This window comes from Callithrix jacchus, chromosome 9, assembly GCF_049354715.1.
Source record: "Callithrix jacchus isolate 240 chromosome 9, calJac240_pri, whole genome shotgun sequence".
NCBI lineage: Eukaryota > Metazoa > Chordata > Mammalia > Primates > Cebidae > Callithrix > Callithrix jacchus.
This window is the reverse complement of record NC_133510.1, coordinates 127,004,583-127,021,085: the sequence shown is the minus strand read 5'-3', so window position 1 is coordinate 127,021,085 and position 16,503 is coordinate 127,004,583. Positions and strand designations below refer to the sequence as shown.

The 16,503-nt window shown below is 45.1% G+C and overlaps 1 protein-coding gene across 7 annotated transcripts in view; it reads right to left on the bottom strand.

Annotated features, from left to right (window-relative positions):
- The window catches only part of DNAH10 (dynein axonemal heavy chain 10), a 173,561-nt gene that overhangs the window by 96,278 nt on the left and 60,780 nt on the right, over positions 1-16,503 (bottom strand). For all 7 annotated transcript variants that reach the window (XM_078337642.1, XM_035258092.3, XM_035258094.3 and 4 more), the window contains 4 exons: positions 11,942-12,153; positions 6,862-7,015; positions 3,596-3,829; positions 1,165-1,287 (listed from right to left, as the gene is read on the bottom strand). In XM_078337642.1, the coding sequence (XP_078193768.1) occupies positions 1,165-1,287; positions 3,596-3,829; positions 6,862-7,015; positions 11,942-12,153 (723 nt within the window). The remainder of the gene's footprint in view (positions 1-1,164; positions 1,288-3,595; positions 3,830-6,861; positions 7,016-11,941; positions 12,154-16,503) is intronic.

The window sequence follows — 16,503 nt, the reverse complement described above, 5'->3', positions numbered from 1 at the left end:
AAGTCCCTTAAGTTTAAAAAAAGAGCTTGTACAAATGAGTATGAAACACTTATAAACGCTAGTGGATAAAAGAGACCAAAACATGAACTGGCCACCTGTAATTAATGAACACAGCAGCAGAGCTAAGTAGCAAAATACCCAGTCTTTGAGGGCAGGTGAGCTGGGTTAAAATCCCAGCCACACTAACCAGCCACTAGAAAGGACTTTAAAATGCACACACCCTTTCATGGGCGATTTGCTTTCTAACAATCTAGCTTCAGATATTCACTCTAACTATGGAAAAAGCATAGGCATGAACCTGCACATTATTTATGAAAGCAAAGAATTCTGTTCAAACAAAATGTCCAATTTCTAGAGAATAATCAACTAAACTAATGTCAAACCGCTCACTGGAGTATACAGAGAGCCACGAAAATATTTTCTCAGGTGACTTCCTAATATGAAATGTTTCTCATAATATTAAGAGAAAATTATAAGATATAAAGTTGTACACAGTGTGATTATAATTATGCTTTTTAAATTAATACACATAGGAAAAAGATAACATGAATACAGTGACATGTTAAAGTGGGCCCATGAAAGTGACAAAACCATGAGAGAGACGTTTTTCCACTGTTCCACATTTTCAAAATATTTTAAACAAGCAAATATTGCTTTTATGATAAATGTGAAGAAGATTCAGTGTCATATGCCAGCAGCTAAAAATCAAACCGAAATTTTTATTAGATAGACTAAGGTCATATATAATGACAGGAAAAATTCAGAAGCTACTAGTGGACTAGGCAAGGCGACCCTCGCCTATAATCCCAGTGCTTTGGAAGCCCACGGTGGGAGAATCACTTGAGGCTGGGAGTTTGAGACCGGCCTGGACGACATGGCAAGATCCTATCCCTATAAAAAATTTTTAAATTAGCCAGACATGGCAGCGCATGTCTGTAATCCCAGCTGCTTGGGAGGCTGAGGCAGGAGGATCTCAGCCCAAGAGTTCGAGGCTGCAGTGAGCCATGATCACATCACTGCACTCCAGCCTGGGCAACAGAGCAAGACACTGTCTCTAAAAAGAGAGAAGCTACTAATGGAGAAAATACAATGTGCAAATAAAAAGTACAAACATCTCAGACCACTGCCCTTCTTTCATTACCGAAACAGAAGTGAGTCACTTGCCCTTTTAAATACTCTATCGATGCTGTCAAACTTTTTCGCCTCTTCTGGAAGTTGTGATCTTATATCTCCACCAATAAAAATGCTTTCAAGATACATCCATTTTCTCTGAACGAGCATCCAAATCTGTAAATGTACAAAAGGTCAGCGTCAGCAGTGATCATCAGATACCTCCAGGAACGGACAGCAAAACCCACCCTGACACAGGACAGACCCAAAGCAACTCAGATGGAAGGACCTTCCAGGCAAGGTGACAGAGTGAGCATCTGCACGGCCAGCTCCCCTCCACTCCAAATGAATGGAAATGCTAGGGAAAGCATAACTAATGGCCACACTCAAAAGCAAAAGAAAGCTCTATACGCAGCCCATAGGTAGGAAAACTTCTAGTTACGGAAAGGGGGTAAAGCCTGTGACCCACAATCACCAAGGACAGGCCATGCCAAAGCCACACAAAAAGGGAACCAAGTACCACGTGCCCAGCAATTTCCCTCCTAGGTAAATTCCAAAAGAACTGAAAACAGGGGGCCAGGCACAGTGGCTCATGCCTGTAATCCATCACTTTGGGAGACCAAGGTGGGCAGATCACAAAGTCACGAGATAGAGACCTTCCTGGCCAACATGGTGAAACCCCGTCTCTACTAAAATACAAAAATTAGCTGGGCGTGGTGGTGAGCACCTGTAGTCAAGCTACTCCCAAGGATGAGTCAGGAGAATCATTTGAACCTGGGAGGCAGAAACTGTAGTGAGCCGAGATCACGCCACTGCACTGCAGCCTGGCAACAGAGCGAGACTCTGTCGCAAAAAAAAAACAACAAAAAAAGAATTGAAAACAGGGACTCAAGTAACTGTACATGAATGCTGACAGCAGCACTGTTCACAATAGCCGAAAGGTGGAAACAACACAGATGTCTATCGGCCAATGAACAGGAAAATAGCATGTGCTCAATCCACACGATTGACTATTATTGGGCCATAAAAAGGACTGAAGCACTGACACATGCTGCAACACGTGAACCTGGAAACATCACGCTAAGTGACAAAAGCCAGACGTAAAGGGTTGTATATTGTGTCACTCCATTTATGTGAAACATCCAAAATAGGCAAATCCACTGACACAGAAAACAGGAGGAGATGGGTAGGGAGTGGCTGCTTAAGGGGTACTGGCTTTTCTTTGGTTTGAAGAAAATCTGAGAGTAGAGGTGGTGGTTGCACAACACTGTGAACGTCCTGAATGTCACTGAATTGTGTACTTTACAATAGCCAGTTTTATGGTATGGAAATTTCACCTCAATAAAAACACATTTTTTGACTGGACATGGTGGCTCACACCTGTAATCCCAGCATTTTGGGAGGCTGAGGTGGGCAGGTCACTTGAGGTTAGGAATTCAAGACCAGCCTGGCCAACAAGGAGAAACCTCATCTCTACTAAAAATACAAAAATTAGCTGGGCATGGTGGCGGGTACCCATAATCCCAGCTACTCAGGAGGCTCAGGCAGGAGAATCACCACTTGAACCTGGATGGCAGAGGTTGTAGTGAGCCAAGATAGCACCACTGCACTCCCACCTGGGTGACAGAGCAAGACTCCGTCTAAAAAAAAAATTATTTTTAACTCACAAATTAAAAAACAGTGCTGTATCCTACATAAGAGCTTCCACTAACACAAAGTTATAGACAAAGAAACAAACAAAGCAAGGCAAGGAAGCCCAGGCATGATGGAGGCCCAGATCTCACACCTGGCCAGGGAACCAGGCCTGGCTTCGTCCCACCCAAGGCTTGGGTTGTAGCCAAGAACAAAGTGTCTGCCCATGGTCTGGGGAGGAAAAAAAGTCAACCACACAAAAATGGTGCAGTAGCCTGGGTTGCTCAGAGAGGTCTGGACAAGTATTGACCAAAAGGAAGAAAGCCCCAAACCACCTCCTAGAAGACCTTGCTACTCCCCAGTGTGGCAGGCCCCAGGTTAGAGAGGCTGCAGAAACAGATGACACAGTGAAGCAGATACAAGAAAAAGAATTCACGTGAGATGAGCTAGGAAAAAAAAAATCACGCAGAGGAAAACCCACCATAAGAGACAGTCAACAGACATTTAAAAAAAAAAGTGTAAAATCTGAAAAGGAATTTAAAATAAATATGTTTCGAATGTTCAGTGTGATCAAGGAGGCAAAAGCATCCTTGCAACAAGAACAGGACAGTCTCAAAGAAAAACAGAGATAGATGAAAAAGAAGCAATTAGGAATCTTGGACATGAAAATCATCCCCTGAAAGAAAAACTCAGATCAATTCCTCTAATCATGCACTTGTGCCCTCAAAATAAATCAAGACAAAAAAGATAAGAAAGAGGATCATTTGTTTCTAAGCACCGAATATCCTCATATAAAAGTTCTTTCCTGCTATGCACTGGCTGTAACCCATCTTTTGTTCATCTTTTCTCTCACCTCAATGACTTCCCCTATTAGAGAAAGTGTTTTTTCCCACTTGTGCACAGTTTGCAGAAAAGGCCCCACAAATCTGCTTCCTGAGATGCTCTGCAGGTTGAAAGTGTTGTCATCAAGAGACTGGATAATTTCATCAGTGGAACCCAGGATGTAGCCCCGCTCCTGGGTGCCTTTGTAATACTTGACTACGGTGAATTTCATATTTTCCCAAGTGTCTAGGATTTCCTTCACAGCCTGGTCAGGAATAGAAAAAGACTAGTAAGAATGATTCAGGCACGCGAACTGTAAAGAGCAAGCCCCAACCCCTAAACACCTTCCTCAGCTCGCTTCTGGCCAACAACGCAATCGGAGTCCCGGGTCTGTCTCCTGAAAAGTCGGGATTCTGTCATGGTCATAACAGTCATTTATTAAGCATTTGCTACGTAGCAGGTAAGCGTGTCACATACGCGATCTCATTCAGTCCTCGAAGCAAATACTTCAAAGTATTGTGGTAGGGATTATTATCACCCACATTTTACAGAAATGGCAACTGAGGCTCAAGAGACATGAAGCTCAGTTACCGAGCCCCAGAAACAGGGTCTAAACCCCACAGTCAGCTCCCAGAGTCTGCACAGTTACGGGATCCTGCCCCTGTGCTTACTCCACGGTCATGAAAACCAAATTACAAAATGACAGGCCTCTTATGATTCCATATTCAAAACAATCTGTATTGAGGCCGGGTGTGGTGGCTCATGCCTGTAATCCTAACACTTTAGGGGGTCAAGGCAAGTGGATTGCTTGAGACCAGGAGTTCATGATCAGTCTTGGCAATGTAGGGAGACTCCATCTCAAAACAAAAAAAAAATCTGTATTGATACATATGCATATGTGCATACATATGTATGCGTGTAGATTATATGTATATTATATGTATGTTTGGTATACTGTGTACACTGTGTGTACGTGTGTGTATATTATGTGCACATGTGTATATTAGGTACACTGTGTAGATTGTGTGTATATGTATATATGTATGTACACTGTATGTATGCGTGCATATTAGTTACACTGTGTGTATACTGTATGCATACATATACATGTATATGCATTATGTGTGTGTATATTAGGTACCCTATGTGTACATTGTGTGTATATTAATATATCTGCGTGTACACTGCGTGATATGAATACATAGTGTACATTTTATGTATGTGTATCTATTAGGTACACTGTGTGTGCATTGTATGTATATGAATAGTATACATTGTGTGTACGTGTATACATTAGGTACACTGTGTGTACACTGTATGTATATGAATAGTATACATTGTGTGTATGTGTATACATTAGGTATACTGTGTGTACACTGTATGTATATGAATAGTATACATTGTGTGTACGTGTATACATTAGGTACACTGTGTGTACACTGTATGTATATGAATAGTATACATTGTGTGTATGTGTATACATTAGGTACACTGTGTGTACACTGTATGTATATGAATAGTATACATTGTGTGTATGTGTATACATTAGGTATACTGTGTGTACACTATGCATACAAATACATAGTGTGCATTGTGTGTACGTGTGTATATTATGCACACTGTGTGTACACTGTGTGTATATGAATATATAGTGTACATTGTGTGTGCATGTATACATTAGGTACACTGTGTGTACACTGTGTGCATATGTACACATGCATATACCTTATATGTATGTTAGGTACACTGTGTGCACATTGTATGTATATATTGTGTTTACATGCATGTGTGTATGTGTATATACATGTGTGGTATACTATATATAGTCACGTGCTGCATAAGGATGTTTCAGTCAGTGATGAACCTGGTATACAACGGTGGTCCCATAGGACTATGAGACTGTATTTTGACTGCACCTTTTCTACGTTTAGATACATACGTACTATTCGGTTACCATGGCTGACAGTACTCAGTACAGTCACTCACTGTCCAGGCTTGCAGTCTAGAGCAACAGGCTGTACCCCATAGCCTGGGTGTGCAGTAGTCAGCCCAGCTAGGTTTGTTTGCACAATCACGAATCAACTCAGGACACATTTCTCAATGTATCCCGTCATTAGATGACATGTGACTGTATACATGTATGTGCATATATGTGTAGGGGGGTATGTGTATGTGTGTAGCTGTGTATGTTTGTGCATACACATGCACGGGCATATGTGCCCAGATATAAGTAGTATGTGTATATGTATGTGTGTACATACATTTTTAAGTAGGGAAAGAAATATACTAAAAAGTTAATAATTATTTTCAGGTGGTGAGATTATATATATTTTTTTAATTTTCTAACATGAACATCTATTACTGCTATCTAAAAAAATCAATGGCAAAATAATACATAAGAAAAAATAGTCTGGGCGTGGTGGCTCAAGCCTGTAATCCCAGCACTTTGGGAGGCTGAGGTGGGTGGATCATGAGGTCAAGAGCTCGAGACAATCTTGGTCAACATGGTGAAACCCTGTCTCTACTAAAAATACAAAAAATTAGCTGGGCATGGTGGTGCGTGCCTGTAATCCCAGCTACTCAGGAGGCTGAGGCAGGAGAACTGCCTGAACCCAGGAGGCGGAGGCTGCGGTGAGCCGAGATCGCGCCATTGCACTCCAGCCTGGGTAACAAGAGCGAAACTCCGTCTCAAAAAAAAAATAGTAATAATAAAATGTTTTAAACAATGGAAAATGAAACTATAATTAGGAACAATAAAACATTTTTTTTTTTAGTCCTGCTATGTCGCCCAGGCTGGAGTGCAGTGGTACAATCCTGGCTCCCTGCAATGTCCGTCTCCTAGGTCCAACGATTCTCTCCTCAGCCTCCCATGTAGCTGGGACTACAGGTGCGTGCCACCCTGCCCAGCTAACTTTTTGTATTTTTAGTAGAGATGGGGTTTCACCAGGATTACAGGCATGAGCCACTACGCCTAGTCAGCAAATACTTTTTTATTACGGAAGCACGTCAAGTACTAGAGTAAACGTGTTCTCTTTTTTCTTTGTTTTTGTTCTTTGAGACAGGGCCTCACCCTGTCACCCTGGCTGGAGTGCAATGGCATGATCACGGTTCACTGCAGCCTCCACCTTCCAGGTTCAAGTGATCCTCCCACTTCAGCCTCCCAAGTAGCTGGGACTAAAGGCATGCCATCACGTACAGCTAATTTTTTTTTTTTTTAGGAGAGATGAGGTCTCGCTATTTTCTCTTTGATTTAAAGAAAGGTCGTTTTTTAAAAACTGGTTTTAACTGAAGTCTTACCTTCTCAATGGCGACCTCCTTGACCGCAGCGGTGACAATCTCATTGAGAACTTCCGTATGTTTGTGCAGTTCCATAGCAAACATATTTTCCAAGGTGAAGGTTTCGGTCATTTCAAAAAAGACAGAAGTTTTCTCCATAAGTTCTTTCCAATGCCTGAAAGTGCATCAGCATTCAAATCTTTAAGCTTACTGGATTTAGTGAGGAATGCAGTTATTCCCATTTAAATCACAGCATGAATCTCATTTTGTAAACTTCTTGTAATGAATTTCTAAAACAGGAGGGCACCACTGAAAATACATTCCCAAAGTTCTCTAAATCCCACTGGCCTCCGGAGTCAAACCTGAAAACAACGTCTCGAAAAATGCTATATATATATACATACTAGTCTTCACGGCCATCTCATAAAACATGCAACTTTTAATTCTTGGAAACTGCTTCTGTCACAGTCTCTCAACCAATGAGCTCAGCCTCCGGAGACTCACTCAGCTTTTTTGAGAGCTTCACATAAATTATGAGAGCTTGTGCATTCAATAAATATTTCAGTGCTGACTCCGTGCCAGGCAGTGGGCTGGGGCACAGAGTTACCAAGGAGAAGGTCCCTAGCTTCAGGGAACCTGCCACCTGCTTGGGGAGACAATCAACAAACAATAAACAAATGTATAAATTAAATAATTACATGAGGTGTTGAGTACTATCCGATCGCAGTGTGAAAGGGGAGGTAAGAAGGGGCCCATTCAGACGGGACGGTCGGGGCAGACTTCTGTGCACACAGACACAACAGGGCAGCTCTGCTCCTCACCTGACCGGCCTTCTTTTAACGTCTGCGTTTGGCCTGTGAATGTACCGTTTTGGTTCTGTGTGTACAGAATGGGTGTGAGTAAGGCAGCTAAGTGTGGTGCTAGACAGCAGAATGCCACATACCCAGCATGTAAGCAGCAAGTGTTGAATCACTGAGTGTTTCCGTAAACACACACACACACACACACACACACACACACACACGGTGCCATGGAAATGGTCAGAAAGGAGGCCCTACTGGTTCATCAGTCTCTGTACCCCGGGCCTAGCACCTAGCACAGCACTGACAGGAAAGAGGGTCAGAACTGAAACTGAGGGGTAAGTGTCATCAGGTCTGCCTGCTTGGTGGTTTATGGTCACTTGCTTTTTGTTATTTTTTTCCCACGAAGCTGAAGGCCTCACCTCCGACCTTCACTGGCTGTTCATGGATAACACGGATCACTATGGCGATGGCCACTTACGCTGTTTTTCAGGAACTTGGGCCAACTCCTCTGTCCAGTTCAAACCGGTAGATACCACCAGCCTTTCAGCTGGGCCTGTGCAAATGCCCCAAAGGCGGCCTTTTGATGCTGGAGGGCCAAAAACTCCACCCTCCGGCCATGCTGGCGCCACCATTTTCTGCACCTGTGTCCTGTGAAATGCCGTGAACCCTAACTATGCTTGCTCACAATGAACCTGTTACTCTCTTTTTCCCACCACCAACCACCTTCTCCCTCGACTTAGACCACCCCACTCCCCTAACCCCTAAACATCCCTAAGCCTTATCTTTGGGAAGGCAGATTTGAGGGTGCTCACCTGCCTCCTTGCTTGGCAGCCTTGCAGATAAATCTTTCTGTTTCACAAAAGCCGTATCACGGCAACTGATGGACAGCATGCAGGCAAAGCAGACCTGGGGCCAGCCCATGACATAACCCTCGTGGGTTAGAGGGTCCACACTCAACACGACACAGCCCTGACCCACAGGGACAGAGTGATTCCCTCTCCAGTCCTTTTAATTGCATTAAATTACACGGAAGGGAAAGTCTCCTCGTGGTGCTTCTGTGTGACAGAGCAGCAGCACCGTCAGCAAACACTGCCACTTTCAGTTCCAGCTCCTGGAAATCACTTCTTCTAACTACCAGCCGCCAGAAAGAGCAGACAGTAAAACACAGATAAGACAGCTCAGGCACAGAGGGAGGAGGGGAGGAAGTTACCCTCTAGGGTAACTGCCAAACTTCACCCTCACACAATGGGCCCCAGTAAAACAATGGGCCTTAAGCACATTCCTTTCCCTTCCAGTGCACTAAGAAAGCGAAGCTCAGAGCAGACTGGTCAGGTATGCCGGCAGCTGCAGAAAGCTGCGTGGGAGCAGACGTACAACTCTCCCTCCCAGATGAGCACGACACAGAGACACAGAAGCAGTCCAAGCCTTTGATAAACTCTCACAGCCTGAATCCTTAAAAACTCTTAGTCTGTTTTCTCTAAAATAAACCTGTCTTGATTGCTGAGCCACCCTTCATATTTCTTCCTCTTTCTTTAATTCTTTAACTTTTTGCTCTAAGAAAGGTGAATGAGCGTGGGGAAGGTCATTCACCTTTCTTAGAGCAAAGACCTCTGGTTCGGTGACAGCCCTGTTTTTAGCTCTTTATGTGTGTGTGTGTGATATATAATTACTTTCCATTTCTGGCAAGAGCTTTTTGTTTTCTCTTTACAGTGGTGGTGTCAGTTTCTTTTTAGAAAAATACGAAGCCATGGCAGCATAGATGATACTCAGATACGATAAAATGATGAGACGTGACCAGAGTTTGAAACACTGGGTTATGGGATTATAAAACCGGGAACTTTAGCTAAAAAATGCCTATTTCTACCTACTTTTACAGATGAGGGAACTGAAGGCTGCAAAGGTACAGGCGAGTGCTCCAGGTAAGCCGGCAGACAGTGAGAAGAGGGCTGGGGACCCACACCACCTGACCCTGAGGGCTGCCTGCTCCTTGTTGAGAGGGAGAGGCAGGTGCAACAGGTGTTGAAGACAAGCCAGCACTTAGAAGAGACTTTCTCGATGTGAACTCAAGGGTGGGAAGGGAACCAAAGAAGGGACGACTTTCTCACTAAGGAAAATGGTCATTTGATGTCATGGCATGACCAGATGAGCACTTGGAAAAACATGACAGAGGAAGAGCAGAACACATCAGCGGGAGCATAACTCACAAATCAGGACGGTAACTCCTAATTCGTGTCTGTGTGGCACCACCACCAAATGACCCCAGACCCACATGCAGAAGCCTTCTCTGTCCCACCCAGAGGGCTGGCTACCCCATCAGTAAGGCAACCACAAGCCACACGTGGCTACTGAGCACTGGAAATGGGGCAAGTCCAGGTTGAAACGGGCTGTAGGTATAAAATACACATCATACTTTGATGTACTTTTTAAGAAAAATGTAAAATATCTCATAAATAAATGCTTTATGTTGATTACATATTGAAATAATGTTTGGGATATACTGAGTTAATTAAATACACTCTTAAAATTAATTTCACCTGTTTTCTTTTACTCTCTTACTGTAGTGGCTAAAAAACTGTAAATGACATATGTGAGTCCCTTTCAATGTCTGCTGGATAGGGCTGGTCTAGGCCACTTACTATATTTTTTTAAACTTTCGAGAAAAGCAACTGAAAATGCCACTTCACACCTGTTGGCTTCTTGGTTTTGAAAGAATCTGTGGTTGACAGTCGTAAAGACACTTTACATAGAAACAACATTATAGACCGTGTTGTGCCCATGTGTACAACATTACAGACCGTGTTGTGCCCATGTGTACAACATTACAGACCGTGTTGTGCCCATGTGTACATTACAGACCGTGTTGTGCCCATGTGTACAACATTACAGACCGTGTTGTGTCCATGTGTACAACATTACAGACCGTGTTGTGCCCATGTGTACATTACAGACCGTGTTGTGCCCATGTGTACATTACAGACCGTGTTGTGCCCATGTGTACAACATTACAGACCGTGTTGTGCCCATGTGTACATTACAGACCGTGTTGTGCCCATGTGTACATTACAGACCGTGTTGTGCCCATGTGTACAACATTACAGACCGTGTTGTGCCCATGTGTACATTACAGACCGTGTTGTGCCCATGTGTACAACATTACAGACCGTGTTGTGCCCATGTGTACATTACAGACCGTGTTGTGCCCATGTGTACAACATTACAGACCGTGTTGTGCCCATGTGTACAACATTACAGAACCGTGTTGTGCCCATGTGTACATTACAGACCGTGTTGTGCCCATGTGTACAACATTACAGAACCGTGTTGTGCCCATGTGTACATTACAGACCGTGTTGTGCCCATGTGTACAACATTACAGAACCATGTTGTGCCCATGTGTACATTACAGACCGTGTTGTGCCCATGTGTACAACATTACAGACCGTATTGTGCCCATGTGTACAACATTACAGAACCGTGTTGTGCCCATGTGTACATTACAGACCGTGTTGTGCCCATGTGTACAACATTACAGACCGTGTTGTGCCCATGTGTACAACATTACAGAACCGTGTTGTGCCCATGTGTACATTACAGACCGTGTTGTGCCCATGTGTACAACATTACAGAACCGTGTTGTGCCCATGTGTACATTACAGACCGTGTTGTGCCCATGTGTACAACATTACAGACCGTGTTGTGCCCATGTGTACAACATTACAGAACCGTGTTGTGCCCATGTGTACATTACAGACCGTGTTGTGCCCATGTGTACATTACAGAACCGTGTTGTGCCCATGTGTACATTACAGACCGTGTTGTGCCCATGTGTACAACATTACAGACCGTGTTGTGCCCATGTGTACATTACAGACCGTGTTGTGCCCATGTGTACAACATTACAGACCGTGTTGTGCCCATGTGTACAACATTACAGACCGTGTTGTGCCCATGTGTACAACATTACAGAACCGTGTTGTGCCCATGTGTACATTACAGACCGTGTTGTGCCCATGTGTACATTACAGACCGTGTTGTGCCCATGTGTACATTACAGAACCGTGTTGTGCCCATGTGTACATTACAGACCGTGTTGTGCCCATGTGTACAACATTACAGAACCGTGTTGTGCCCATGTGTACAACATTACAGACCGTGTTGTGCCCATGTGTAGCCCTGTGGCACTGCTGGAATCCTGTGCTTCTTCATCAGACCTAAGCAAAGATAATGCCCTGAAGGAAACAACTTTAACTAAAAGCTCCTCCCACACTTTCCCATCCCGGATAGCAGACAAAACAAACCTGTCTCTTAGTGCCTCGTGTTTCAAGTCAAGAAGTAAAGGAATCGAGTCTTTGAATGCCTTCATTCTTGCTTCCAAGTAGTAGGCCGCCGATAGGCCACGGACTGGCCGAGGTAGCTTTCTGAGCGCCCTGAGAAAACCTTCAATTCCTTCCTGGAGAAACTGCACATTCAGGTTGATCCAAAGGGTCTGAGACCATTCTTCTTTTGCAGCCTGGAAACGTGCAAGGAACAGCTCCATCAACAAGACCCCTTTGGAAACGCAACGAGGGGGGCAAATTCTTGACTCTCAGTCACATTCAGATATTTTAAATTATTTCCCACCGATCTATAACTATCTGAAATTCACAAACGAGGGGTTGACTAGAAGTATCTAAAACAACAAGAAAAGAATCCCACTTTTTGTAAGCTTTTCAAAAATAGTGCCGTATCTGAGGATGTGTGGGATCCAGAAATACATCTTCCTTTTCTAAAGACAAAAGTGGAGGTGGAAAGTAACAGGTGTTTTTTTAAATCAGGGAGTTGCTTGGGTCTTAAAAGGCGTATTTCATTCAGGGGTTGTCATAACGTGCTTCTTTTTCCTGATAAAAGAGGCTGAGGTTACGAAATACTTACACTTCAGATCACTAGTCCAAGAATCTGTCTACAGACCATCAGGCTGAGGCTAAGAAGTGAGAATAAAACGTGTTCCTACCTGATGACTGTGAAGACATTTTCCGTGTTACATTTTCCTGAGGTTTAATGCAAAAATTACTTAAAAAAAAAACAGGGTCTCACTGCCACCCAGGCTGTAGTGCAATGGTGTGATCGCAGCTCACTGCAGCCTCAACCTCCTGTGTGATCCTCCCATCTCAGCCTCCTGAGTAGCTGAGACTACAGACACACACTACCAGGCCTGGATAGTTTTTATTTTATTTTGCAGAGATAGGGGTTCTTGCTAGGTTGCCCAGGCTGGCCTCAAAATCCTGGGCTCAAGCAATCCTCCTGCCTTAGCCTCCCAAAGTGCTGGGATTACAGGCATGAGCCACCACACCTGGTCTGTTTTTCTAAGAGCTTTATTGAGGATTCACTTGTATATAATAAGCTGCCTGTAACTAAAGGTACACAAAACTTTGCAAAGTTTTGACAGACGGACATGCCTGCGAAAGCACCACCATCATGAAGACAGTGAACTCATTCATCACTCTCAAAAGCCGCCCATTCCCCTGTCTAATCACCCCTCCCATCCCTCTCCTCCTGTCCCCACCCCCAGTTAACCATGGATCTTCGTTCTGCCACATAAAAACATTTGCATTTTCCGAGTTTTCTGTGAATGGAATCACACAATCTGCACTCCTCTGTATCTGGCTTCTTTCGCTCAGCACGACGATTCTGAGAGTCACCCATGTTGTTGCGTGGATGTGCTGATAACTGGTTTGACACTCTCCCTTGCGGAGTAGTATTCCATGGTGTGGATGAGCCACAGCTTATTTATCCAGTCACTTAACAGGCATTGGGGGTGTTTCGAGCACTGTGCTATTACCAACGATGCTGTTTACGAGCGCTCGTGCAGAAGTCTCTGCAAGGACCACGCTCTCTCCTCTCAGGTAAATACCTTGGACTCACTCCACGTAGGCTTCCACGGCCGCACTCCACGGATACCTTCTTGCGGCAGTCCCCAGTGGCCTCCATGACAGGCAATGCTGGGGTCAACCCTCCCTCCTCCTCTCACCTGGTCTACCAGCAGCATCTGGTGCAGTCGGCCAGTCCTACCTCCTAGAAACACGTTTCTCACTCGGCCTACAAGACGTCGCACTCGCCTGTTTGTTCTCCTACCACCTGGGCCACTTCTCCCTCTCCTCGTCTTTCCTTTTTTAAGACATCTTCCTGTGGTATTTAATGCTGGAGAGACCCAAGCTCAGTCCTTGCTCCTCCCCTCCACCCACCCCACTCCTGACTGAATACCTTCCCCTGAAAATGCACATCTGCCCAGAACCTCAGAATGAAGCCTTACTTGGAAAGAGTCTTTGCAGATGTAGTTCGGATGTGGTCATACAGGATTAGAGTGGGCCCTAAATCCAATGATGGTGTCCGTATTAGAAAACAGGCACAGAGGCACAGAGGGAAGACAGCCTTGTGACAAGGGAGGCAGACAGGAGCGATGCAGCTGCAAGCAGTGGAACGCTGAGGATACCGAGAAGCCACCGGGCACTGGAAGAGGCAAGAAGGAGCCCCTCCTGGAACATCCGGGGTGAGCGTGGCCTCGCAGCCACCTTGATTTTGCACTCCTGGCCTCCAGAACGGGGAGGAGATGCATTTCTGTTGTGTTCAGCCTCCCCCCAACCCCAGCCTCCCGGTCTGCATTCATAATCATTTGTCCTGGAAGCCCCAGGAAACGAAGGCACCAGGTGAGCCCATGTGGACGGGTGGCTCAGTACGGTCCACACCTGAACACTCCCAATTCACACTTCTAGCTCTTCTGTGAGCTCCAGACAAATACATCCAAGCACTTCCTTGACATCACCATAGGGACATCCAGCAGACAACACCTTGCACTGAATTCCTGGTGTCCACCACTGTCCCCAAACCTTCTCTTCCTGGAGCTTCCCTTAAGACTGACTCACCCTTCTGGCTCCTCAGGCCAAAACCTTGGAATCTTCCTTGCTCTCACATCCCATGTCCACAGCTCCAGGAGGTCCCTGACTCTACCTGCAAACCAGATCCAGTATCCACCCATGCCCCAACCGGTACCGCTGCCACCCCAGGATATCCTGGGGTTGTGACCAGTGTCCTGCCAGGCCTCCCAGGAGCCACCCAGTGTGTCCCTGAGACTCTTCTCAACGCACAGCTTTGATAGACAATTGCCATGAAAGAGTGGAAGTCATTCTAGGTGATGAAATGTCCTTTAACATCCACAGACCAGACCGTGGGTGGGGGAACCGAGCTGTCTTAATATTGGATTTTAAAAAACGCTTATTTTGCTGCAGAAAAAAAACAGAATGAACAAGACCCAGTATTTGATAGCACAGCAGGGTGACTGCAGTCAATAACTTAATTGCATCTTTTAAAATAACTAAAAGAGTATAATTGGATTGTTTGTAACACAAAGGATGAAAGCTTGAGGGGTGACACCCATTCTCTGTGTGACGTGACGATTACACATCACATGCCTGTGTCAGAGCATATCACGTGTCCCATATAGACACCTACTGTGAACCCAGAAAAATTACAAATTAAAAAACCACCGATTTTGACATATGCGTGGCTGTTCCCAGTTCTCATGATACCTTTTCCTTTAAAACCGCAGGGTACGTTTTTGACTTTACAAATGTCTGCATGGTGCACACATCTGATCAGTCACCAAGTCTCATCGCTTTCCACCCATCTCTGGAATCTTCCCTCCTCTCTATTCCCTCTGTAATTGTCCTAAAATGCAAGCTACTATCCCTTCTGCCAGCACTAGGGCAGGACCCCCTGCCTGTAATCCCCCCCACCCCCCAACCCCACTGCCTCCAGCGTCCCTTCCGACAGCTCCATCTCCACTGGCCACTTCACACGTCCCAACCCGATTGTCTGGTGCGTCTGTGGCTGGTAAAGCCACCAGTCAGGAAGAAAGGTTATGGACGCATGACACAATGTCACATCTCCTGTCTCTGCCCCTGCCCAACCCTCTGCCTGGAAAGCCTTGTTCTGTACCAGGGAAAGGCTGTTCTGGTTCAGAGCCTCACTCACAGGCCACCTCTTCAGCAGCACTCCCTGGGCTGGCGGCCACTCGCCTTCTTCCTCTTCAATCTGGGGACCCTGTCCATCTCATTTCCAGTGCACATCCTGGAGGCCTGGTTATTTATTCACATGTCAGTGCAAAGGTGAATCTTGTGTGTCCAACTGACACTGACTGAGCCAGGGTCACATGACATTGGGTGTATCTGTGAGAGACACTGACTGAGATGACCGTCTGCATCCAGAGACTGAGTAAAGCAGGTGGCTCTCCCCAGTGTGGATGGCCTCACCTGATCCACCGAAGGCCTGAAGAGAACAAAAGGCTGAGGAAGGCGGAATTCACTCTCTGTCCCTGATTGTCTTCCAGCTGGGGCACCAGTGTTCTCCTGCATTCAGACCTGGACTCAGACTAGAATCTACACCATCAGCTCTCCTGGGCCTCCAGCTTGCCAACTGCAGATCATGGGACTTCTCAGCCTCCATGATCACAAAAGTCACTTCCTCATCATAAAGCTCATATATACGGGTATAGAGATATGTAGATATACATTAGACACAGCTATGCAGAGATTAGATATAGGTATAGTTTAGGTACAGAGATAGATTTACATATAGACATATGTTACATATATAAATAGGTTAGACATGATTACATACAGATTAGATAGATATCAATTAGAAATACATATACAGCTCAGATATAGATAAATAGAGATTTGCTATAGATACTGACAGACTAGGTATGGGTGTACAGGGATAGACTTCACACATCCCAACCCCATTTTCTGGTGCGTCTGTGGCTGGTAAAGCCACCAGTCAGGATGAAAGGTTATGGACGCATGACACAACGTCACATCTCCTGTCT